The sequence below is a fragment of the Chlamydotis macqueenii genome, chromosome 22, assembly GCF_036417535.1.
Source record: "Chlamydotis macqueenii isolate bChlMac1 chromosome 22, bChlMac1.mat, whole genome shotgun sequence".
NCBI classification, from domain to species: Eukaryota; Metazoa; Chordata; class Aves; order Otidiformes; family Otididae; genus Chlamydotis; species Chlamydotis macqueenii.
The window spans coordinates 1,161,786-1,187,091 of record NC_141577.1 but is presented as its reverse complement, the minus strand read 5'-3'; the positions used below and the strand labels follow the sequence as shown (position 1 = coordinate 1,187,091).

Below are 25,306 nucleotides of genomic sequence, written 5' to 3'. Positions count from 1 at the left end.
GCTCTTCGACACGAGGGACGAGCGGCAGCCACCAGTGAGAGCTCCTCAGAGCAGCTTTCAGGCGGGGACCTTTCTTCCCCCTGCTCTCTCCGCTGCCAGCTCAGGTTTCTCAAAGCTTACACTAAATATTAAATTTTAATGACTGGAATCAAATGAGCCACAGCTGAAATGTTACTGAACATAACAGCTATGTTGATTCGGTTTAGCAAGCAGCAGAATTCCACAAGGAAGCGATTCCCCAGGTACGGAGGAGAGATGAAAGCTCACGTGGAGGCGCAGGGGTTTTTTCCATCGCGCGCTCTCCAGCATCAGCAACCCCTGAGTTAGGAGACCCCGAGTGACAACCCTGCTTCCCAAGGACTGGGACACCAGCGCTGTGCTCTGGATAAAGCTCGTGCCGTTGGGCACAAGGGGCTGATCTTCCTCTACAGCCCCAGAAGCAGCGGTGGGATTTGCTGGTTCGGAGCAGTGGTGCCAGAAAGCCCCGGGCACAGGCTGGTCCCGTCTGGCCAAAGCACGTCCATCAGCCTGGGTTGCAAAGAGCTGAGGAATCAAATTCTGTGGTGATTTTTGGGAAGGCGTCTGTGCTGGGGCAGCTTGGCCTGGCTAAGCGAGCTCAAGGCTCGGTTTTGTTTGTCTTTTCTACAGTGGGTTTTGAACTGGGGTTTCAAAGCCTGGCGGGTACGTGGCGTGGGCAGTTCTGAGCTGGGACCCTCCTTCATCCACCATGTTGGTTTTGGACAAACCCTCAACGTTGGCACACTTCCCTCACAAAGCAGAGCGTAGCGCTCAGCCCTGGGTCAAAGGCTTGCACAATACAGAGCGATGCTGGGGAGGGAGGGTGCTGTGCCTCCCCCATTGGGTCGTGCCAGAGTGGTTTTGCTTTGCTGGGGACGCTTTCCTCCCCGTGACAAAGATGAGAGCAGGAGCGGGGCAGCCTGCCTTCCTTCCGAGTTGTGCTCAGCAGCCGGAGGGGATTTCTGCAGGAGTCTGGAGAACTTGACCCAAAATGAAACCCAAGGAAAAGCACCGAACTCGATGTAACCAGACAGTCGCCGTCGCGCCCAAACGGGTGCAGGTGCAGTTGGCTGGAGGGGAAGACGCGTGGTGACGCCTCCGCGTGCGGCCGGACCTCCGGCAGCTTGCGGGCCCCCTCCCGATGCCGCACCGCAGCCCCCGCCGCCGCTGCAGCTGCGCTTTGCCCCGCATCTGCTGGCGGCGCTGGGGCACGGCAGAGGAATGCCGGCGAGCCGGGACCTGCCACAGCTGGCACCCGCCGTGCCGCTTGTCCGGGACCTCGCCTCCCAGTATTCATTAAACCCCACCCTTGCTCCAGCCCCAGAGGAGCGGGGGGCAGCAGGGGGTTTGCCACGGGGAGCAGGGGACCTGCCACATCCGAATCTCACCCACGACTTGGCTTGGCCAGGGCAGGTCGCAGGGGGCAGAGGGAGTTGGTGGGATTTTGGGCTGCTACTTCTCCTTCTGACGCAGAGCCTTTGGGGGGGTTGTTTGAAAATGGAGTTGCTCAGCGTGGTGAGCTCGGGCGCCGCTGCTTCGCGCCAGTAAAGGTTTTGTGCGGGAGGATGGAGAGGGGGAGGGAGAATCCCTAGACAGCGGTAACTGAAGCCACACTCGTTTTATTTCAGAGCAGGTAAGGTTGTCCGGGGCCCGCAGAGCCCTTGTGCCTGCAGCACCCTCTTTGTCTGCTTAAATAAAAAAATCAAGAGAGAAATCCCGGGAGGGGCGATGCCGGGAGTGAGTAAAGCCCCAAACAGCGTTAGTCAGCTTGCCGTTCAGAGGCCGCTCTGTCTGATCCTGCTCCGGGTCCTCCCCACTTCACCCTCAGTAAAAGCAGCAATTAGCCGGCGCTCGTCGCAAGCTTCGCGGCGGGAGGACGTCGTCTTTCTTGGGCGCTCTATTTGTGACTGAGCTCCCCCAGCCTCTCAGACGGGGAGCTGACTCAACGGCGCTACCAGAAACGCCGCTGGCACTAATAGCTGTTTGCCCGGTGCCCCGTGTCCCTGGGTTTCTCCCAGGCGCCGCGGCTTTTCGGGCGGCTTTGGGGGGTACAAGGGAGCTGACAGCATCACATCCCCTGCCTGAGCTGTTGTGGTCACACAGGGCACCGGTGGCAGGGGAGGTGCGGGACGGGGACATGCTGCCCAGCACCCTGCGATGTTCCGTGGGGCTGCTTTGGCAGGAGGACTCAAACGGATGGGTTTTTCCTGGAAGTTTATCCCATTTATCCCAGAGTGCGCTCCTTGGCGGGCTGGGGACGAGTGTGGTCCCTGATTTGTGTGTTTCGCGATCTGCCTGTGTAAGGCGCACACGTGATGATCTTAGGATCTCTTAGGGTCTCTTCCCACCTGGAATGATTCTGTGATTCTGCTCCTGCCGCTGCGGAGCCGCTTGCGAGGATGGGCAGAGGAAAACCGGCGTCCCGTCTCGGGATCGCGGGGCTGAACCAGAGGGCCGGAAGGAATCCGTGTGCTGATGGGGCGAGGTATTTACACCCCGGCATTTACACTCAAAGCCTTAATTTCTCCAGACAGTGCTTCAGCCGCCCTTAGCAGGCACGTGTGCTCACAGGTGATGCCTGAGCACCTGGCCCGGGCCTCCGCGGAGGCTTTTTCTGTAACTCCGCACCCCATAAGGCCAACGACCCCATAGCTGGGCGTGCGTCGCTTGGGGTGGGCCGGAGAGGGGAGGTGGGTTTCTGGGATGGGGCAGGGAGGGGACACTGCCACTTGCTGTGCCCCAGCCTGGCTGAGGGTATTTTTAACCCTTCTGTGCCCCCGAAGGAATGTGAGCGGCTCCCGACAGTCGTCCAGTTGGGAGCAGCTGGGTGGGACTGGGCCGGGAGCGGGGACAGGCTGCACCACGGTGTCTTCTCGTTGAACGCTTTCCAGGCCTACTTAAAGTATCTCTGGCTAGTATTTTCAGCATCAGCCCCACACGCAGAAATGCCTCCTCTCTGACAGCTGTTAAGCCGCCTTAAAGGCACCATCTCCCCTCGCAGAGCCGAGGATGGTAAATGGGGGACGATAAGCTCAGGCTGTGCCGGGTGACGGGGCTGTCACCGGCTGGGGCGAGTGGCCCGAGCAGAGCGGCAGAGCCTTGGAAGCGTTCGGTGCGCTTCTAACCCGGTAGTGCGGTGGCCTTGTGGATAAACGTGTTTGCACGAGAGGCACTTGAGCGCGAGTGGCCCCTGCAGCCGCCCCCTCCCTTGGAAATAAATTCTGTTGCAGAGAAGGGAAGAGCAAACGCGCGCCCGGCGCCTGGCCTCGCCGAAGGGAGCGTGGCCGCTGTGCTCGTTCGTCGGCAAGCCGGGGATGGGTTTTGACCTCGGCGAGGCGTGGGCACGTCCCCGGTCCTGAGCAAGCCAAGAGCGAGAGTGAACTCGGCCGAGAGCTGCTGAGACCGACCAAATCATAGTGAGGGTTGTGGTGATCCAACGGTCCCTTTCAGGGGCTGGCTTGGGTCACCGCTCCCAAGCCACCCCCTTGCAGATGCCCTGGTGACCCTGCCGGGTCCCCGCCGGGGCAGACAGCCGTAGGAATGTCCTCTCGCAGCAGCGCTCGTTAGCTGGTGGTGCTGACACTTCCCAGCGTTTCCAGGAGATGCTAAAAATACCAGCTTTGCATAAGAGCGGGAGAGCTGGGGATCCGAGGGAGGAGGAGATGGGGAAGCTTTTTGTCTGCAGGGGCTGAGCAGAGGAGGGAGAGGAGCCCGGTCCTGGCGGAACCTTTCCCGTCGCCCACATCATCCCAGCGAGTCACCGCTCTGCTGGGGAAGGGAGCGACGGTGGCGGCTGGGTCCGGAGCAGACGGGAGCTTCTCCCGGGAAGGGCTCAGGCTTGGATTAGTCACCGCAGCGTTTCGAGAACAATTGCCAATTCTTCTGCCGAAGGAGTGGTTTAAAATGTCTCCCACCCAGAGGATTCTCTGGATGATAACGCACTTACCTCACTTCCTAAAGAGCCTCCAGAGCAGTTTGTTCATCACCCCATCCCTCTCCCTGCTCTCCCCAGTTACTCTGACACCGGTTGAGGAGCAGCTTCTGCAGTTTTCCGTTTCCCGGGGGTCGGCAGTGGGGTGGCAGCACCCTGCCCGCGGTGCCGGGTCGCTGGCAGCACGGAGCGGGATGGCCGGAGAGCCCGGGGGGCTTTGTCCACCCCGGTGCGGAGCCTGGCAGCCACAGAGGGGAGTTTGCAGGAAAACTGGGCAGCGGAGGACAAAAATGGGCATTTCAGCAGATCACACCTCCCGTGCCCAGCCGAGCCCCCGGCCACAAGGACCCACCGGCCTCCCGCGCTGTTTTGGGGGGCTCTGTGTGCACAGATGGGGTCCCAGAGGAGTCCCAGGCTCCTCGAGCGCTGAGTGCCACGGTGCGGGGCTGTGCCTGAGCACTGCCGTAACACGTGAGCTCCAGGCTCAATTTGGGAGAATTATTTATACCAACGTCTGTATTAGCTGCCTTGCAGGGAAAGCGCTATGGTGCAGCTCTGCACCCTTGGAAAAACAAGATAAATTTCAAAAAGCAGTGCTCACTGCAAAAGTTTTCTCCAGCAGTTTGGTTTTTTTTTTTTTGTTTTTTAACTCTTTCTAAAAGTTTTCCAGTGGTGATGCCGGCCCCCGTGGAGCCCACCCAGGTTTCCCCCCACAGCCCTGCAGAGGAGAGTCCCAAATTAAGCGGCTACAGGCTGCGAATCGCCGCTTGCGAGGCGCGTTGGCTCCCTGCGTCACCGGCAGCCGTAGCCTTCGAAAAGAGGGATCGCGTGGTGGCAGGGGCCTGACGTGAGACCGGTTTGAGGTCAGCTGTGAGCCAAGGGGATGAGGGAGCAGCCAGCCCGGCGTGGTGGGACGGGATGGGATGGGACGGGACGGGGTGGGATGGGATGGGATTAGCCTGGGTGCTGCTGCCTGGAACAGGCTGGGAGCTCAGGGCTTGCCCACGCGGTGCCGAAGTGGCAATGGCAAAGATTTGGTAAAAGGAGGGAGTTTAGGAGAGCAACGATACAGGGAAAGGGAGATACAGAAATCCCTCAGACCTTCTGACAAATGTAGCAAAGGCTTTAAAAAACATGAATCCTCTGAAAAAAAAATCCCAGCGAAACCTAAAAAGCGGTTTCCAAGGCAGATCTTGAGTGTGCGTGGTTTGGCTTTGTGCTTTTATCGTGCTGTCCGGGGGAGGCTGGAGCCCACCCCGCGTCCCTCGGTCAGCCTGGAGGCTCTCGGGGTTTTATCCCCTCTGTCTTGCTCGGACGTGGTGCCACGTCCCAGCCCAGCAGCCCCTCCTGCCACAACCGGCTCGGTGACCCTCACGGAGTCGGACATGGGGACACAGCCGCCCTCACGGAGTCGGACATGGGGACACGGTCGGCCAGACCTGCAGGGACAAAGCTCGCGGGGCAAAGCCAGGAGCTTCCCTGCATCCACCCTTCAGCGCTGGTGTGGCTCGGCTGGGCTGGGCGAGCGGGTGCTGCACGGCCCGGGGCAGGAGGGCACCAAGGTGAGGAGCTCTGAGGATGAAGAACGCCCTTGGGCTCGTTAAGGATGTGTCCGTCAGGGATCTTGAGCTGTCTCTGGGCTCTCTTGCTTGTCTCATAACACAGGTCCCTCGTTTCCAGCTGCTGAGATGAATTAAAAGAAAGCTAAAAATATATCGGTTTCCAAATACCGCTTTCCCATGTAAACAGTGGCAGCAGGGGCGGGCAGGATGTAACGCAGTCGTAAACAGGGTGACATCACCCCGCACCGGGGCGGGCACGCGTCCCTGTGCTGCGGGGCCCATGGCCATATGAGGAAAGCTTGAAACCTGTGGGTCCGGGAGATAAATTGGGGTGCTCCTCCCTGGAGCAAGTCTGGGAAAACCTCCGGGGGGGTTTTGGCGGAGGGTCTTTATCCTCGGGACGTGGCTGGGGTGTCTGCGGGGCGCGGGTGGGGCTCGGCTGGGCGCAGCCCTCGGCAGAGCCGTTCGGTCCTCTCTCCGCAGCAGGTGGGCTGCCGGAGCGCGAGCATCCCAGTGCCCGAGCGCATCGTCCGCGGCCGTGAGCCCCAGCTTGGGGTTGGCCCAAACGTGCTGGTAACGGGGCGGGCGAGAGGAGCCTTGGTGACTGAGCAAGCGCCAGATGAGGGGTCCTGGTGGTCCGGTCTGCCCACCGTTGGCAGATGGGCCCGATGAGCTGCAAAGAGAGCAGACGCGCTCTCCCGAGCCCAGGTCTGCGGCTCTGAAGCTCTCTCAGCCCTTTATTTCAGTGCTGGCGCTTGCTGCTGGCAGGGCTCCGCGTGCTGGAGCCGTTCAGAGACTCCTGAAAGGACAGAAATTCAGCCGGGACCTTCGCGTCCTGCCCCGTCCTTCCCTCGCACCGACGCAGAGCTCGAGCAAAGCCGTGAAGCTGCAATCCCAGCACCCTTCGGCTTCTGTCCCCGGCGCTGGGGTGGCACTCGGTGGCTTAAAGCCAAGTGACCCGTGTCTTGGGGAACCTGCGAGAGCTCCGACTCGGATCTTCAGGCCAGGCACAGCAGGTTTTTAATTGGCTTTAGTTCTTGCTTAATATTTCCCTAATGGTTTTAGAGACAGGGGCTTGTGCTGGAGGAAGACTTGGCTTGCTTCTGGCACGTGACTTGGTGAGGAAATGGGAAAAGAATTTCTGGCTGTGAAACGGCAGCTCCACGTCGAGATCGTTCCTTCTTCGCAGTGGAACAAAAAGCCTCCTCGCCCCAGCCCGGATGCCTGGGATTCCTCGCGGAGGGGCCCCGGAGCGGTAACGGTCCGGCTCCTGCTCCGCCAGCTCCCGGCCAAGGTGGTAGCGAGGGAGCGGGGGGTGGCTTCACCGGAGCGCTGGCACGGCACAGCCGTCCTCCTCTTGTTGTTTCAGCTGCGCTGGATTAATAATACGGATCAAGACCCGGTCCTCCCCCAGATATAAAAATCCGGGCTCTGGGATGAGCCGGGGCGCTCTCGCAGCGTTGGCAGCTGGGGCCGGAGGAGGCTGCAGGGCCGGCCCCAAGTGTCCGACTGTCCGTCCGAAATGGCTCGCAGGGACGTGGAGGGCACGGCCATGAGTGGGCAAGGGGCTCCCAGGGGCTGCTTGGGCTCCCCCTCCCGCAGAGTGGGGTTGGAGGGGGGCTGGGCTGCTCATAGACCCTTCCCAGGTCCCTGCGCCCTCCCCGCCTCCCGCTCTTTTCCCTGGCTGTATTTAATAATGGAAATAAGAAAAGGGGTTTCCAAAGATTTCCTGACGCGCAGCCAGCCCCGCCGAGTGCTCTGGGCCGTTTCACAGGCGTTTCCCTCCACGGCCCCGAACCCTCCCCTTCCACAAAACCTCCGTTCCCGAAGGAAAAATGTCCCTTGGGGGATGCGGTGCTGGAGCTGCTGCGTGCGTGGTTGGTGCCGGGGCGCCTGGGGACGAAAGGCCCGACGGGAACGTTGGGTTCCACTGTCCCACTGCAGCGGTGCCACGACCTTGGCCAAGCCCCAGCGTTTTCGGAGACAGCAGGCACCTGCAGCACATCCGAAAAATGAGGCTTTTCATGGCTCCCCTGGCTCCAGCCTCTCGGCTGTAACGCGGCCGTTGCTCGCCGCGGCTGGGCAGGAAGGCTTTCGGTGAAGCCGTGGCACGGAAAGCGCAGAGCGGGGTCACTGTCCCCAAGCGCTGGCACTTTTACGGACCGAGCGCCTGCCCAGCCTCCCGTGTTTTTCCTCCCGACGCTGTAACTCATCCCGAAGCGGCAGGCAGGGCGGTTTGGGGCGGGTTGTTGCCTGGAGATGCGTGGAGGCTGTTCCCAGCCCTCCTGTTCTCTCTCCCAAGTCTGCGACTTCCCTCGGCATCACTTTGGCAGCGCTGATTCACGGGCTGCCTCCCGCTCCCAGCCCCGCGCCGCGCTCCGGCCCTTCCCCGTCTCAAACCCGAGGGCTGCGGAATGGCGGGGGGGTGGGAAAGGCGGTGGGGTGGGGAGGACACGATGCTGCCCCGGGGCTGGGGCCGTTAAAAACGAGTTTTTAGGGAAAGGAGCCTGCGGCCGGCGAGGCGCGCGGCGGCGAGTTGCGGGTGGGTTTTTGGCAGAGCGGGTGGTAGCGCTGGCAGAGCCATGCGGCTTCGGGGAAGGCAGAAACGGCACGGGGGGTGGTTATATTATATTATATTATATTATATTATATTATATTATATTATATTATATTATATTATATTATATTATATTATATTATATTATATTATATTATATTATATTATATTATATTATATGGATATATAATAATAACTCGGTTCCTGGTGCAGGGGTGGGTGTGAGGGGAAGGGGAACGGGCTTCGGGGGGGTAGCCCCCCTCCCAGCGCGGGGCTCGGCTGGGAATCGCCCTAAAAACCAGGAGGTGGAAAACCTGCGGGGGGGGGAACGGACAAAGGGCCGGGGGAGCGGGGCTCGGCGGGGCCGGTGCGCGGGGGGAGCCGAGCCCAGGGCGTTGCTGCTCTTTGTCGGGGGCTGCCGCCCCCCCCCGGAGGAGGGGCCAGGCCCGGTGGGGCGGGGAAGGGGCCAGCCCCGGGCTGCCGCCGGTCCGCGGAGAGACACCCCCCCCCCGCCTCCCCGCACCCCTCCCCGCGTCATGCTCCGGTACCCCCATCCCGGGCCCGGTGGAGGCGGGGGGGGGGGAGAGGGGGGCGGGAAGGGGCGGGGACGGTGGAAGCGGCCGCGGTGCCCGGGGGAGGGGGCGGCCCCGCTGCTCCCGCCCCCCGCCCGCCCCCGTTTCCCCCCGCCCTCCGCCGGAGCTGGCAGCGCGGCGGGAGCCCGGTGCTGGCGGCGAGCGGCGGCGGGGCCGGGGCGTGCGGCGGCCTGCGCGGGGCTCGGCCTTTTGTTCCGCCGGCGGGGAAGGAGAGCGGGCGGCGGCGGAGGAGGAAGAGGAGGAGGAGGAGGAAGGCAGCGGCCATGCGTCCCGTCGAGCCGGCCGGGGGCTGCCCGCGGGGGCGGCCCGGTCCCCCCCGCCCCCGGCCCGGCCGCTGAGCCGAGCACAAAAGGGGCGAGAGCGGCGGGGAAGGGGACGGGAGGCGGCCCCGGGGTGTCTGTGTCCCCTCCCTGTGTCCCGTCCGTCCCCCGCCCCCCGCCATGGCCGGGCCGTCCGGTGGCGCGGAGCCGCCGCAGCCCGATACCGGCCACCGGGAAAGTTAGAGGAGGAGGAGGAGGAGGAAGAAGAAAACGAAGGAACATCAGCAGCCTCCGGCCACGGCTGCTCCCCACCACCGGCTCCCGGTAACTTGGGGGATTTCGTGCCGCTCCAGCCCCTTGCCATTTTTGGATGCGTTTTATAGCCTTCTTTTTTTTTTTTTTTTTTTTTTTTTTTCCCTGGGGAGAAAGAAAGGGAAAAAAAAAAAAAAGCAAAGACCCAGCAGCCTTCCTCCGCCGCAGGACTCCGCGGCGCACCCCGGTCGCCGCACAGCACCCAGCTGGATTTTGGGGGTTCGGCGGCTCCGGGCATCGCGGTGGGGTGACAGGAGCAACAATGCCATCATGTTTTTGAGACAGGAAGCCTCCGAGTTTGCCCTGAATGAAGAACTTCCTGTGTTTAAACTCGCAGGAATATCCGCTGACAAGCTCAGTTCAAATGAAAACACGAGAGTCGGGGGGAGAGGCTAATGCAGACCAGCTGGGCTTCCACGGGACGCAGAGCTGGGCGGAAAATGCGCGGAGCCGCTCGCCGCTCGGGCTGCCGTACGTGAGCGGCCGGGACAAGCAGTGCCTTTGTTATTGAAGAAGGACGGACCGGATAATTTAAGAGCTTCAAACTCTTCCACGGTTGCTGTCGCAAACGACGACTGGGAATATTTCATCGAAGCGGTCAGATTTGGATGTTTTTTTGCCGATGGAAGGGGTTTTTGTAGGGGGGGCGGGGGGGACGAGATGGGTTGTTTCGCTGCGCAGGACTGCCGGTCGGGCTGCTGAGCCGGCGTGGTGCTGCTGGTGCACCCTCCCGTCCCCGTAGCGTCGCTGCTTTGGGATTAGAGTCTCCCTCGGCGGGTTTGGGACCGGCTGGCTGTGTGATGCTTCCCGCGGTGGCGGGTGAAAGGTTGCCGGGACGGTTTCGTCATCCGTAAGGACGAGAGCATGGGCAAACCACTGAGCCGGCCAGACTGTTTACGGCAGAACCGCACTTGCCTGGGGAAGGGCGAGGAGGAGGATGGTTATATAGAGGATTGCTATGTGCCCCAGAGGTCGATATACGACACAATGAGAATTAATGAGCAAATCGATCAGGGATCGAAGCTCAACCAGCTTTCCAAGAGCACCCTTGGCAAGGGGGACAGCAGCACCATATCCAGCAACGGGACGCTGGGAGCTACCAATGTCTTCGAGTCCAGGGCGCCAGAAACGAAGAAGTTGGACGAGCGAGTCATCTTTGACGCCCTGAAGCTCAGCAGCGATGTCTCCAAACCAGCGCCAGCTCCACCGAGGAGGCGACCGAACCCCGAGAGGAAGGAGAACGTCAACCGACGGTCGTGGAAATCCTTCATGCCGCCGAACTTCAGCGAATTTGCAGAAAGGATGGGGGCTTCGCTGAGCGAAGTGTCGGAAGCGGGCGCCTCCAACCCTTCCCTGCGGGATAAGCGGGAGTCGAGCGCCATGCTCACCGAGTGCCCAGGCCAGCCCGACCACGGCGAGCCCGCGTCTGAGTCTCTCACCTTGGAGCACGTCTCCAAGTCATCCGGCACGGCAGAGGCTCTGACGGCCAAGCAGTTGGGCGCAGACGGCTACAGCGGTCCCCGGGATGAGCGCCAACCCCCACTGAACGCTGGCGACAGCCGCAGTCGCGCTGGGGACCTGGCCAGGGCTCGCCGGCTCCCCAGTGCCACCTGGCCACGAGCCAGGAAGAATTTCATCAAGGGCAGCCTCAGCGATGGGCACCAGGAGACCCTGGAGGCCGCCGAGTCGGACTGTACGGTGGAGAACGTCAACCTCTCGCCGTGCCTTAGCGAAGAGCTGCTGGATGCAGGACTAGATATTCTCATCACCTCCAATCTCAGGGAGAAAACAGAGTCTGAGCTGAGATTTGAGGAGGACGAGCGCTGGGTGATGATGGAGGAGTGGGAGGAGGCGACGCTGTCAGAGAGAGGAAAGGCTGTTCTGGTGGCAGAGGAGAAGAAGAGCTGTTGCTTGGCAGATATTTCTGAGGAAAGGGAACAATTTGCTGCTCCTACAGATGACTCTGCCCCCAGCCCGGGGACCTGTGGGTCCCGCGCATCCCCGGGGGGTGCCGGCAGCCCCCTTGGCGGCAGCACGTGCTGTACCGAGGACGCAGCGGTGCAGTGCGGCGCCGAGGACTTCGCTCCGGGTTCAGAGCGCTCAGCCAGCCCCACAGGCCCTGAATTGTCCGACACGGACTCGGTGCAGATGTTCCTGGAGCTGGAAGAGCAGTGCCTGAACGAGGACGACAGCGATGGGGCAGTCCCTGTCCAGGTGGACATTCAGGTCTCCCCAATGGACTCAGAGGGGCTGGACCCAGATTCGGCCAAACTGGCCGGGGCGGCAGAGGAAGCGTGTCGCTGTATGGCCCCTTTGGACGTCAGCGCTTCGGACTCTGCCGTCGTGTCGGATCTGGAGGACTTTGACATCACCTTCAGCTCACAGGTGCTGAGCACGCTGGAGCCGGCGACGGAGCCCTTCTCGGAAAGGGACACCTCGGCCGTCACCCCGACGGACTCGGACGGAGGGGCCTCGCCCAGCCCCGTGGCCACAGCAGGGCTGTGCTCCCTCTGGCAGTGCTCTCCGGCGCCGGTGGAGGAGGGTGCACCTGAGCCACTGGTGGACCTGGAGCTCATGGAGAGCTGCATGGTGGCGGTGCTGGTGGCGGGTGGGATGCCATCTCCTGAGATGGGTGCACGTCCAGCCGCTGGCTTGGAGGGAGCCGGTCACCCCAGCGCTCCGGTGGGCTGGGGTGAGGATAACCAAGACTTGCTGGTTGCCGACGGTGAAGTATTGCAGCTTCCCGAGGAGACCTGTCCCGACCGAGCGTCCCCCTGCCAGCCCCCAGCTCCTGACACGGAGGTGGAGGAGCTGGAGTCCCCCCCCCAGCACAACGAATCCGATGGTGAGGGGACGGACCTATCCAGGAACCATCACCTTCTGCCAGGAAGGACTGAGCTCTCCAACTGGGATGTCCCAGAACTGGTTTCTGAGGATGAAGTCACAGATTTGGGATCAGAGGGTGACAGAACTGAGGGCCAGACTCAACCAGCGGAAAGCGGGGATGCTCCCCACGGCTCTCTGCCACCTTTCTGCACCGGCTCTGCATCAGAGCCAGCCCCTGAGGCTCCAGCGACGCCCCCGGCGCCTGTTGAGGACCTCTCGTGGGAAACGGTTCCCCTGGGCCAGGGCCTGGCTCTGGAAGGGGCTCCCCACTCTGAGGGGTCCCCCGTGGAGGTGGCTGTCGCACACGGGGAGGCACCGGCGGCCGTCCTGCAGCCGGGAGACCTGGACTTGCTGTTTGCCTGCAGCGGGGAGGAGCGGCCGGCAGCGCCGTGCCGTGCTGCGGCGCGGGGCGAGGGGGTCCTGCCTGCTGCCAGCCCCGCTGCCCCAGAAGAGCTTCCCGGCATGTCACCCGTTGCAGGGCAGCCTGCTCCCGATGCCATCCCGTGGGATGTTGGGGGGCTTTCTGCTCCGGCTGACCTGCCAGCACCAGGGGATGTGGCTGCCCCGGAACCCCAGGCTCAGGAGACACCACCGGCCACTGGGGATCCTACCACGGACGCCGAGGAACCGTGTACTGAGCACCCCCCCCCAGATGCCACCACCGCTGCCGTGCCCTTGGCGGTGGAAGAGCTCCTGGATGCCCCACCGGTGTTTGCTGACGTGCCCGCTGCCGCTGTGCCACCGCAGGCGACCAGCTCGCTTGTCTCCGGTGTCAGGGATCTCGGTGGTGGCCCTGCGCCGCTGGCCGCGGGGGGGTCGGTAGCGGCCTTGGTGGGGGATACAGATGACTTTGCCAGCGTGGTTGTGCTGCCCGTCTTGGAGCCCCTGTTCACCGAAACACCAGCTTTGGAGGATGACCCCGTTGCGGGAGCGCCCGCAGCGGAGGTGGCAGCTTGGGACGGTGTCTCCATGCTGCTGGGCACGGAGGGTCCCCCCTCTGCCTTCCCACTCCCCCCGGAGGGACCCACCGCCCCAGAGCCGCATGAGCTGCGGGCTGCGCCCTCCGCCGCGGCACCCACCGCACAAACCCTCCCCGGGGCTGCGCTCCGTTCTCCTGGCCCCGGGGGTGCCCCTTCCCCGGCACCCGGCGAGGGAGAGGTGACCCCGGGCGTGGAGGGACCTTCCGCCGCCGCTCTCATCTCAGAAGGGGCTCCTGCTCTACCAGATGGATTCGTTCCAGATAACGAGGTATTTGTCGCTCAGGCGCTCGCGAGTCGGGGGGGTCAGGCGTGGAAATCGCTTTATTTTGCGGCTGAGGGGTGGGTGGGAGCTGGGAGCCCACTCGGCAATTCACGGCCGCGAGCCGCAGGGTCCAGGCTTCGGAACAGCCTTCTACCTCCTGGGTCAGGCTTGGGTTTGGCAGGCAGGCAGTTTCGGGGGAGCATTGTGTGGGTTTGTAAGTAGGGGAGGCCAAAGGCTATCACTGCGTGATGACCTAAGCCATTGTTTTAAACTTTTTTGGCTTATTGAAGTGCGTTGTGGTCACTCAGACAGGAATCACAGACTTCAGAGAACGCCTCTCGCCGCAGCCTGGCAGGCTGGTTCCTGTCTCTGAAGCAGAAAATGTGGTGGGAGAGAATCCTGCGAAACAAATCTAAGTGCAAATCATTCCTGTCCTGTGCCGTCACGGCTTTTGTAGCTTTTTAAGCGAGCAGCGAGGTGCTGAGGCTCTGAACCCGTGTGGGAAGGGGTCACGTTCTCTCTGCTGTCTGGGGATTTGTTTCACCGTGCCGTGCTCGCAGCTTTCGCCTGGAGAGACCGCGGCGGTGGCGTTCCCACAGCCGAGCGCTGGTTTGCTGCCATCTGGACGAGCAGAGATGTCGCTGAGGAGACATCAGAAGTTAGTCAGCGCCGAAACCCCTGATCCGGTAGCAGTTACTCACCCTTCAGGCTGTGCCGCCCGTTTAAGAACGGCGCGTGGAGGGGCTTGGAGAGGTGCTTTCACACGGGGGTCCGTGTGAGCGCGGGCTGGGCACCTGGCGTGGGCCTCGGCGAGGAAAAAGAGCTGCTGGGGTCTGGCGTCAGCGCTGCCTCGCTGCTGGGACCCGTATCTGAGGTGGGGTGCCTGTGGTTGTTAGTCCCGTAAAGCTTCCCTTTGCCCAAACGCTGCCGAAGCCGTTGGCAGCTCCGGGTCTGCGCTGGGGCGATGCCTGGGCGCCGCGGTTCTTCCCAGCGCGGCCGGGCTCCGCGGTCGGCAGCGGGGGTGTTAAGGAGCGCAGCGCCCGGGAGGTGAGGGAAGCAGAAAGCGAGGGGCTGCTTTGGGAAGTGTTTGTGGGAGCGAGGAAGGAGGGCTGGCGGCGCAGATGTCCTACTCGCCAATATGTCTGTCCAGCCGTTGTGCCCAGGCGGGACGCCTCGCTCCGTGCCCAGCAAAGGGCGGACGTTAAATATTTGTTTCAAAGCTGAGTCACGGTGAGGTTAATGAACTAAATCGTTGGAATCTTTCATGAGCAAAGAAAAGCCGAGCGTGTTCAACGTGCTCACTCCACGGGCCGTTGCGGTGGTTCTCTTTGGAACCATCCTGTGCAGCCTCGCGCTCTCGGGCATTGCAGGTACCCTGGTCCGATGGCTGGGCTTTCTGCCGGGCTCCCCCCGGCGCGGCTGCTTGCAGCCCTGCCGTTTGTTTGCGCAGCGTGCGGAAGGCTCGGACCCGGCCTGGCGTGCCGGACTTACCGGCCTGGTCCTTTTGTGGGCCTGGCTGCTCTGCCAGCACCGTATTAAAGGGTAACCCGAGAGGCGGCCGGGGAGTCAGTGATTTCGTGTCACCGTTTCTTTCTCAGAACCGTGGCACAGTTCTCTCGGAGCAAACAGCTCCGGACGATGTCTGCCCGCGCACCTTCCGCTTCGTGTCCTGCGGCCATACCTCCCTGCCCTCGCGTAGCTGAGCTCCGACGGGAAGGAATAGCTTTCTCTGTGAAAATGGGGCACAGAAGGTCAGGCAGCCCCTCGTGCTCGGGTAGGGAACTTTGTGTGTGGTTGGGGTTTTTGCCTGCCTTGTGTTCCCTCGGAGGCAGCGTGATTGCCGGGTCCGGACAGCCGCACCGTCCATGTGCCGCTGCTCTGCTAGGAGAGAGCTCGCATCCGGGTGGGAATTTTTCGTTGCCATCAATGCCTGTCTGTGCCTGGGCACGTGAGGAGGAGGCATGCCTGAGAGAGCCCGCGCCCGGCCGCCCTCCCCACCGCTGTCCAAGGAGAGAACGGTGCAGCGGGGCTGAGCGCTGATCCTGCCCGGTGCTGGGTGCAGGGCGGCCTCTGCTCTGGATGGGCTTGTGGTCCGAGGGACCGGAGTAAGCGGCGGAGAACTCTGCTGCTGTTTTGGGGCCTTGTGCTGGTTGCTGTAGGGAAGCAGCAGACCTGTCCCTCTGAACCGGGCGGTGCGGCCACCCCGGCGGTGCCGGAGAGGGCCGGTGCGCAGCCGGGCGCAGCAGCGGTGGGTACAGCCGATCCACAGCGCTGACAGCACTCATCTCCTTTACAGAAACGGGATTTTCGCTGCTGCTCTCTTTACAATGGAGAGCTTCATTCCCTCTCTTCCCCCCTCCCTACCAAGTCGTTTTTGATTTAAAAAGCTTTTCCCCCAGGATTTCCAGGCAGGACCGCGCCAGCTCGTGGGGCAGGAAATGGCTAGCACATTAATTGCCTATTGCCTTTGTCTTTCGAAACACAGCCAGTTGCTCGGTGCCTGTAATTTCGTGGTTAACAAAACTGCTGTGATGTCAGGTCTCCGCTCTCAAGAGCATCGCTGTGAGAATCGCTTTGGGTTTTCCCCAGGAGCGTTGTTTCCCAATCTGATGGCTGACCAGAGCCGATGCTCCCATTTCTGCCCCGATTTGCTCTCTCCACCTCGCTCTGGTGCTTGGAAAAAGGGGATTTACCCACATAAATCGGGGGTGGGTGCATACGGATCCCGAGCTGTGCTCCACACCAGCCAACGCCTGTGACATCGGTGTGCCTGGGTCAAGGCGAGGGAGGGGTTTGGACAAACTTGCACAACTCCCATAAAATCGGTGCAAGTAGCTACTGCATCTTCTCTGGAGAAGAAAGCCTGTTGTGTCTGTGGAATGATGGAGGGGCTGTGTGAGCAGCTCACGGGCTATAAATCCCTTTTCTCACCCACCCTTCCCATCCCCAGCTGTTCCAGAAGGAGCAAGTGGATCCTCTCCAGGTAAAACTGCAGCAGGTCAATGGAGTTGGTCAAGGACTCATCCAAAGCGCCGGGAAAAACTGTGACGTCCAAGGGCTGGAGCATGACATGGAAGAAATCAACACCCGCTGGAATACCCTCAACAAGAAGGTGAGAGGGGCTGTAACTGGTTTCTCTCGCCCCGCTTGGGGTCTGGCAGAAGAAGGGTGTCACTGGCAGGGAGCCGAGGCTCCGACGTTGGTGCAGCAGCAGCCTGACCATGCCGTGGGGTTGTGTTTGGGGTGCAGGTGGCCCAGAGAGTTGCTCAGCTGCAAGAGGCCCTGTTGCACTGCGGGAAGTTTCAGGACGCCCTGGAGCCGTTGCTCAGCTGGCTGGCGGACACTGAGGAGCTCATCTCCAACCAGAAACCTCCCTCTGCGGAGTACAAGGTGGTGAAAGCCCAGATCCAGGAGCAGAAGGTGAGCAAGCACAGGGCGGCGGTTGGCTCGAGGGGCGGTGGAGCTCTGGACAGCTGGGCCATATTTTGAGGGTCCAGCTGCAACAGAGAAGGCATAGCTGGATGTCCACAAGCCTGTGCCTTTCACGGTGGCTCTTCTACTGCTTCCCCACATCCTAATGTGATTAGACAGGCAGCTCGTTTGCCCGCGCTCGCTATCTCCACGGCCTACATCACCAGCGTTACCTTATTGTCCCACTGCCTCTTGAAGTTTGCTGCTGGTTGTGCTGGTTGGCCGTGTTTTTCCAGCCGTAGGTTTTGTTTGTGCTGGGAATTCTGCTGCGTCAGGAGCAAGCGGGCGTTGTAGGTACCGGTGTGGGTGTTTGGACAAAATGAATGCGCAAACTGTAAGGGCCGACCCGAGGCGTGCCGGTGTTTGCAGAGATAACAGCCCGGCTCGGCGCCGGCCCTTGTGCGCAGGCGGATGAAAGTTCAAGTGTGGTTGTGGTAAAATATGTTAGAAATGAATTCTTACTGAGGCTTGGTCCCACATAGCGAGACTTTGAAGAGGAAATTTATTTAAAGTGAAAGTTAAAAACTTGATAAGTTTGGGAGAAGTGATGGGGAAGCCTCTGAAAACTTCTCTGGCACAGAAGTGCTTTGAATCTCGTTTAGAATAGAATAGAACAGAATCATTCAGTTGGAAGCAACCTACAACGATCATCTAGTCCAACTGCCTGACCACTTCAGGGCTGACTAAAAGTTAAAGCATGTTATTATACTATTATTTTTTTTTTGAACTGGTTTTGATGGCGGAGGCTGTCCCACTGGGCTGGCTTTGGTCTCGGCCCCGTGCTTACGGTGGTTTTCAGCCACAATTAGAGATTCGCTATCTCTGAGGGCTAGAACGGGTTCTGCTGATCCCATCTGGTAACTTTTATCCTCTCCTGTTCCACTGCTGATCCTAAAGCTGCTCCAGCGGCTCCTGGACGATCGCAAAGCCACCGTTGAGATGATCCAAGCGGAGGGAGGGAGGATCGCGCAGTCAGCCGAGCCTGCGGATCGGGAGAAGATCGTTGGCCAGCTGGAGAGCCTGGAGCGTCGCTGGGCAGGGCTGCTGGGCAGGGCGGCTGCCAGGTGAGAAGGGCTGTCCTGCCGGCCAAAACCACGGGGCCAGCTCATCCTGAGACTCATGGTGCCCCGGAGCTTGGGGTTACAGCACGTAGGGAGTTGGCAGAGATCTCTGTGCAGATACATCCTGGAAGCATGGAAACAGCTGGAAAACATGAGAAATCCAAGGCTGTTTGGGAGCTGAAGCTGATAGCGGAGTTTTACAATGGCAGGGAAGAGCGCAGATTAAATAAATTCCCTGCAGGGGATGGTTGTTATTTTTATCCCTTTTAAGCGTTAACATTTAGCTGTAGCAGCAACATCCTGTTGACACCTCTCTGCTGCCTGGTCTCGTTTATGGATCGCTTGTTGCTACAGAAGCTAATATTTGAGGTTATAAAGTCACTTCTGAGGGCCAGATTTGACCTCGCAGTGTTTTAAATCACTGACAACTAGATGGACTAGAGGATATCCGAGATAGGAAGAATGGAAGAAAAGCAGCACAAGAAGGGACAAACTGGACCCCAAAGGCACAGCTGCAGGACAAAGCTTGGTTTGCAGTTTCTCCATGTTGGTTTTTGTGTTTGCCTTTGCGGCTTGCCTGACTGGGTGTCTCACCTCGCTCTGAGCAGGGCTGCTTTGGTTCCCTCTTCCGAATACTCAAAGCTGCTTCCCGTGCCTGCAACAAGGAGCTGCTCCTTAGGGGGTTTTGTGTCCTTACTGCAGGCAGAAGCAGCTGGAGGACATCTTGGTCCTGGCAAAGCAATTCCACGAAACCACGGAGCCCGTGTCAGACTGGCTGTCGGTGACGGAGAAGAAACTGGCCAACTCGGAGCCCATTGGTACCCAGACTGCCAAAATCCAGCAGCAGATCAGTCGGCACAAGGTAGGGCCCGTGCGCGAACGGGAGCTGCTGGTGGAGGCGGCTGGTGTCGGGTCCCGCTCAGGTGGGTGCTTCTGCCATGGCGAGGGGTTTTTGGCAGAAACAAGTGTTGGAGGAGTTATCCAGGCTGCTTTCTGTACAGAGAAGGCTGCGAACCCTACGCCAGCACGTGGGTAAATGCTGAACTCTGGTGTCTTTGCACCTTCCAGTGAACATACCTGGCTCTGGGTAGAAAAGCCATTCCTGTTCTTATGTCCTTTTAAACCTTTTTTGTTGTGATGCCCGTTCGTGGGTGGGTTTTGTGTCTCCATTCCTTCAGTTGCATTCACTGTTTCTGTTTTCCCTTTTGTATTTTTTTTTTCTTTTTATCCATTTTTTCACTCATTTTCTTTTCTGTTGTCCGTTTTATCCTCCCGGTATTCAGGCTCTAGAGGAAGAGATAGAGAGCCACGCGGCCGACGTATCTCGGGCGGTCGGTGTCGGGCAGTCCCTCTCCTCCCTGAGCTGTGCCGCTGAGCGGAGGCTGCTGGCAGAGAAGCTAGACTCTCTGCAGACCCGCTACGGCGAGGTCCACGACCGGTGCTGCCGGAAGGCAGCGCTGCTGGATCAGGCGCTGTCTAACGCCAGGCTCTTTGGGGAGGAGGAGGTGGAAGTGCTCAACTGGCTGGCTGAGGTCGAGGACAAGCTCGGCTCGGTATCTGTAAAGGATTACAAACGGGACGTCCTGCAGAAGCAGCATGCTGACCAGCTGGTATTTTCCATTTTCTTCCATGTTTATGTTGTTTATTTTGTTGCATTTATCTGGTTTTATTTTTGTTTCTGGTCTGACTTTAATTTTGCAAAGTTTCTCCCACTGCTGGTTCTCTTCTAGGCTTAGAGAAAGGATAAAGAGATTTCATGTGTTCAAAAACAATAATTGTGGCCCCAGAAATGGGTTTCCTGAGGGGGAAACTTCAAATGATTCCTTTGCTCTGTGAACAATGTCTGAGCAAGCTTGGCCACCCTGTGCCTTTAGAGAGCTGGATGCCGTTTCCAAGAATGAGAGCTTGAAAAGCCTGGAGGGTTTCCCCAGCCAGGCTGGCCACCGAGGAAGCCGTCTGCTTCCGCTCCCCGGGGGCTGTGCAAGCTCTTCTCCAGAGCGCAGTTCTGTCTGACAGGAGGGCAGGTTCTTTGGTAACGCATATCCAATGGGCTGGGGTGGGTTCGCTCTTTAGAGTTGAGTCTTTGTGTCCCAGAAGTCCCAATAAGTCATGTAGCAGGAGAAGGTTGACTGGACAAGTATCAGATGTGTTGTCCACTCTTCCCGTGCTCGGTAGAAGCAGTTCATGCTCTGCGTAGCATCTCTGGCCAGCGCTGGTGGCAGGACTCGGGGACCTGCCCACAGAAGGGTAACCCCAGTTTGCCTTTCTCTCCAGGCTTTGAACGAGGAAATTGTCAACAGGAAGAAGAACGTGGACCAAGCCATTAGAAATGGGCAAGCTCTCCTGAAGCAAACCACAGGTAACGCAAAGAGCTGGGCACGCTCTGGCCGATGCTGGGGGTCTGGGAAGCACCCCCCCTGCTCCCCATGGTCTTCCCTGGGAAATCCGTGCTCTGCAGTGACGTGTTGTTTGAGGGAAGCTGTTCTCCCTCAGGCCTAATTTCCTTTTGGATACTCCCAAAGTTTGCATCCACGCCTGGATGCCAACCACCAGCACTCCAGCTTAGTAAATCCCGAGTACCAGCCTCGCAGCTTCGAGGGCGGGTGATTCCCACTGCCGAGGGGGTGATGCTCAGCGCTGAGCAGCCCTGTAACGCGAGGGAGGGTTTTCTCATTGCGTCCAGCTGCTAAATCACATGGAAAGAGGTTAAAAATACACCCAGCCCTTTCCTAATACTGCTTTCCCATACTGAGCAGTTGCTGCTGTTGCCACGTGGGTGTGAGTTTATGTTTACGAGTGGGAAGAAAGGTCGGGGCGATGCGTTTCCCTCAGATGTGGTCTGCGCGGAGCAGATGTGCAGACCTCTGTCCTTGTGGGAGCCATGTAGCAGGAAGAGTGATTACAAAGAATTTGGCTTGCAGTTTCTTGTCCTCTCGGAAACAGCAGTGAAGAGGGAACTGGACCTTTTTTCTTGGAGCTGCGACACGTTAGTTGAGAACTGAGTTGTGGTGGCTTTGGGGCTTGTGGCAAAGCCAGGCGTCGCGGCACGCTTCCACCCTGTTCCGGGGAGGAGGTGGCCGTTAAGCTGGCTGGTGGAAAATGTCAGCTCTAAGAGCGGCTTCCTGGCTGTAAAAATAGGCTGCTAAGGGGCACTGACATAAAGAAAAGCGAGGCTGAAATTAGCTGTTTAAAATGGAGGAGACAGGGCAGGTGGCTGCTAAACCTCCCTGCAGCTCCCCCAGCCCAGCATCGTTTGCCTCTCCTGCAGGAGAGGAGGTGCTGCTGATCCAGGAGAAGCTGGATGGAATTAAGACCCGCTATTCCGACATCACTGCCGCCAGCTCCAAGGCGCTGCGCACTCTGGAGCAGGCTCGGCAGCTGGCCACCAAGTTCCAGTCCACGCACGAGGAGCTCACCGGCTGGATGGGCAAAGTGGAGGAGGAGCTGGCTTCTAGCGGGGGACAGTCCCCCGCCGGCGAGCAGATACCCCAGTTCCAGCAGAGACAAAAGGTGGGGGCAGGCAGAGCAGTGCCCGAGGGACAGGGGTGCGAGGGTGGGGAGCCAGCGGGGCTTTTTTGAGAGGCTGGGGAGGAGCTGGAGAGGGGTGTCACCTGCGGAGCACCAAGAAGGACACGTGTCTGTGGGTACCTTCCACAGGAGCTGAAGAAGGAGGTGATGGAGCACAGGCTCATCCTGGACACAGTGAACGAGGTGAGCCGAGCTCTCTTGGAGCTGGTTCCCTGGCGAGCCCGGGAAGGGCTGGATAAACTAGTGTCGGATACCAACGAGCGCTACAAGCTGGTCAGCGACACCATCAAGCAGAGGGTGGAAGAAATCGATGCTGCTATTCAGAGGTCTCAGCAGGTAACTTGATAACCCCTCTGGAGGCTGGCAGGTTTTCGTGGGAGAGTGGGAGCAAGCGGCTCAGCACCACTCCAGCCTGCACAGCACGGCGCTGGCAGGCGGGATAGCCAGCGTGTCCCGACGGGAGGGCCAAATCCCATCGGGAACACCAAAAAACAAACAGGCCCCACCAGTGGCATGTGGCAGCAGGACTGGTTCCTGACCCATCCCGTTGCGTGTGGATCGGATAACTCTGGCGCAGCGCCGTGTTATCCTGCTTGCTGGCTTTTCCTTGCCTGGGTGATGTAGATGGTGTAAAACCGATGACAGGTGACTTTCAGGCCTGGGAAAATGTCACCCCCTGTTGTGATTGCACGGGGATTTGTTCCAGGCGAACAGTCCTCTCCAAAAGGCTTGTGCTGCATGGCCTGGAGATCTCTGTGAATAACTGCCTTCGCTGGCTTTGAGCGCCGAGTCCACGCGGCTGAGTGTGCGAGCAGAATGACTGTGTGAAATCGAGGTGTCCCTTTCCCTGGGGGCAGGGAGGGTCTGGAGGAAGATGGCTGCTCCGCCGTGCGCTGAGCGCCTGTGTTGCAGTGATACTCTGTGTCCCGAACAGCTGCAGGAGCCGTGGGACGGTGGCTGCTGCTCCTCTCGGAGGGGAGCGCGGAGGCAGAAACCTGTGTCCACCCCCATGTCCCCTTCTCCGCCCTGCCTCTCCGGGCCTGTGCCGTTTATCCCCCTCATCCCGCTGATTCCCTCCATGTCCCCCACCGTCCCCGCCTTGCCGTGTGCTCCATCCCCGCTGCCCATTCCTGACCCGCGCTGCCTTTCCTCTCCAGTACGAGCAGGCGGCCGACGCGGAGCTGGCCTGGGTGGCCGAGACCACGCGCAAGCTGATGGCGCTCGGTCCCATCCGCCTGGAGCAAGACCAGACGACAGCTCAGCTGCAGGTGCAGAAGGTACGTGCGCGCTCGCTGCTGGGGGGACGGGGTGGGCAGCGAGGAGGGATGTGGTGTGGGTGACGGGTGGGGGTTTGGGGGATGCAGCTGTGCCCTGGAGAGGCTTCTGGGGTTTGTGTCGCTGAGCCCAGAGCCCCAGGAGAGGTGCAGCACTTGGCCTTGGTAAGTAAAAGGAAAAAATGAGGGAGAAGGAGGATTTAGAGAAGTGATTGGCTTCTAAAGGAAAAAGCCTCCTGTCCGTTTGCAGGAGCCGAAACCTTTGCGGGCCGTTTAGAGCTGGATGGGTGCTCTTGCCTGACCTCCCTCGAGAAGGCTGCTCCTTCCGAAGGCTCTGCGAGTTCTGCCCGGAGTGGCAGCAGGAAGGGTTTAGAGAAATGTGGATATTGATTAATGAGGGTGCTTTTACATCTGCTTTCTGCTCATTGTTCCTTGCAGTGGGGGCTCCTCGTTTCCCTCCCGGCAGCCAGACGTGGAACAAAGAGACACTGGGGTCTTTTTTTTTTATATCTTTGAGATGAGCTCATGCCTGAAAGAACGTGCACTTTAAATAAACGGCCCTTTTCTTCCTTTAGCAGCCTTGGCAATCAGAGCAGCGTACAGGCTCATTGGATTTCTTAAAAAAAAAAGAGAAATAAGACGTTGTTGGAAGGGAAGGGGGCTGAAACATTGAGCATTCAGTTAAATTGAGCTCAGCTTGACTTCCCGCTGCTTGTGGATGTTGTTAATCGCGTGGACCTTGGGAGAGGCAAAGTTATTGGTAGCCTCCGTTCTGGAGGGCGTCGTTTCGGGGGGCTAACATGGTCACTGATGAGTGGGCGGTGGAGCTCTTCCTCCAGCGAGGACCCAAGGCCTGGAGGTTGACTGATACCTAATTTCAAGAGCTGTTTTCAGGCCGTTGAAAGAGAGAGGTTGATGTGGCTGAGTCATGAGAAAAACCTGCCGTAATCTGCATTTTCAGGCAGATTTTCAGTGTGCTGCAGGACACTTGTGCTGAGTTGTGCGTGGTCTCTGCTGCGCTGCGCTGCTGCCTGCTCCAGCTGGCATGGCAGGAGGGTCCTGGGGATGGGCTGGGGGGACAGGTTGGGCTCGGCTCTGATTTCTTTCCTTTCTTTGGCCGTTTCCTTTCTGCAGGCGTTTTCCATCGACATTATTCGGCACAAAGACTCTATGGATGAGCTGTTCAGCCAGCGCAACGAGATCTTTGGGACGTGCGGGGAGGAGCAAAAAGCTGTTCTCCAGGTGAGCCTCCCTCTGCTGTTTGCTACGACGGGGGGACTGAGAGGGGAGAGGTGGGTGCTCCGCTCTTGCACAGGCTGAAGTTGTTTAAAATTACTCCATCTGTAGTAGGTCCCACCAGTGTTAGCAGAAATCTCTTCACATTTATTACTCTCTTTTATTGCGTTTTTTTATTGCCATGTTTGGGGAGGGGATGATAGCAGAGATTTCTGAGGCTGCTTTAATTGGAATTACAGCTTGTGTGTGTGGAAGGCCACCGAAGGCACCTCCTGCTCTTCCAGCTCGCAGCGTGCAGCTGGGGCTTTCCCTGGGCCCCTCTGCGTCCCTCGCTATAACCCTCCTCCCTCTGTCGTTAGGAGAAAACCGAGTCCCTGGTGCAGCAGTACGAAGCCGTGAGCCAGCTCAACTCGGAGCGCTACGCTCGCTTGGAGCGCGCCCAGGTCCTGGTCAACCAGTTCTGGGAGACCTACGAGGAGCTGAACCCCTGGATCGAGGAGACGCAAGCCCTCATCTCCCAGCTGCCCCCTCCAGCCATCGACCACGAGCAGCTCAAGCAGCAGCAGGAGGACATGAGGGTAAGAGGACACGGCGTTTGCATCTCCTGCACCATCGGTTCCTGGCAAGAGTGCCTTTTTTCTGATGTTTTTTTTCCCCCATTCTCTTCTTTTTGGGATCCTGCCTGTGTATGACACAGCGTGCCGTGAGCGTGCCATGTGGAAATCACTAGTTACACTGGAGCACTTCTTACTAAAATACAGATGACACCCAAGGGAGCCTGGCTGCCTGCGAATCTCCTGCCTGACTGTGGCAGAGAAACCGCTTTGTGCTTTTAGGGTAGAGAGCTGCAAAGTGACTGTTCTCAGGGAAGTCTCCCTTGGAGCGGTGGGGAGGGTCAGGAGCTGGCCGTGCTGCGGCGGGCCCGTGCCGGGTGACATGCCGGTGTGTGCAGAGCCATGGCCATGTTAGGAGGAGCCGAGTGCCATGTGCTTGGCAGATGCTGGGGCAAGAAATCCGCAGTGCGAGTTCACTACCAGATCCCACCGTTGCTCTTGGAGTTTTGCGTGAAATAAACAGGTGGTGGCTTTCAATAGGTTTTCTAAACAAATATCTTTTTTTTTCCCTATTCCCTAGCAACTGAGAGAGTCCATCGCTGAACATAAGCCTCATATTGACAAGCTGCTGAAAATCGGACCGCAGCTCAAGGACCTCAACCCTGAGGAAGGGGAGATGGTGCAGCAAAAATACTCGACGGCTGAGGCCATGTATGCCAAAATCAAGGAGGAGGTGTGTCAGCGGGCTCTTGCGCTCGACGAAGCCGTCTCACAGTCCACCCAGGTACGCTGGGGTGCAAAGGAGCCCGGTCTCCTTACCG

General features: G+C 59.5%; 2 protein-coding genes across 2 annotated transcripts in view; both read left to right on the top strand.

Moving 5' to 3' along the window:
- LOC104484119 (microtubule-actin cross-linking factor 1, isoforms 1/2/3/4/5) overlaps positions 1-25,306 on the top strand; it is a 136,169-nt gene that overhangs the window by 86,372 nt on the left and 24,491 nt on the right. The window contains exons 58-69 of the mRNA XM_086764783.1: positions 16,312-16,473; positions 16,611-16,781; positions 17,730-17,896; positions 18,596-18,755; positions 19,177-19,503; positions 20,168-20,252; positions 21,162-21,403; positions 21,551-21,757; positions 22,579-22,698; positions 23,830-23,937; positions 24,291-24,509; positions 25,066-25,269. Of these exons, the coding sequence (XP_086620909.1) occupies positions 16,312-16,473; positions 16,611-16,781; positions 17,730-17,896; positions 18,596-18,755; positions 19,177-19,503; positions 20,168-20,252; positions 21,162-21,403; positions 21,551-21,757; positions 22,579-22,698; positions 23,830-23,937; positions 24,291-24,509; positions 25,066-25,269 (2,172 nt within the window). The remainder of the gene's footprint in view (positions 1-16,311; positions 16,474-16,610; positions 16,782-17,729; positions 17,897-18,595; positions 18,756-19,176; positions 19,504-20,167; positions 20,253-21,161; positions 21,404-21,550; positions 21,758-22,578; positions 22,699-23,829; positions 23,938-24,290; positions 24,510-25,065; positions 25,270-25,306) is intronic.
- Positions 8,974-13,777, top strand: LOC147598043 (uncharacterized). The gene is made up of 2 exons (XM_086764777.1): positions 8,974-13,367; positions 13,652-13,777. Exons 1-2 carry the CDS (start codon positions 10,098-10,100, stop codon positions 13,775-13,777), a joined length of 3,396 nt encoding a protein of 1,131 aa, XP_086620903.1. The 5' UTR covers positions 8,974-10,097.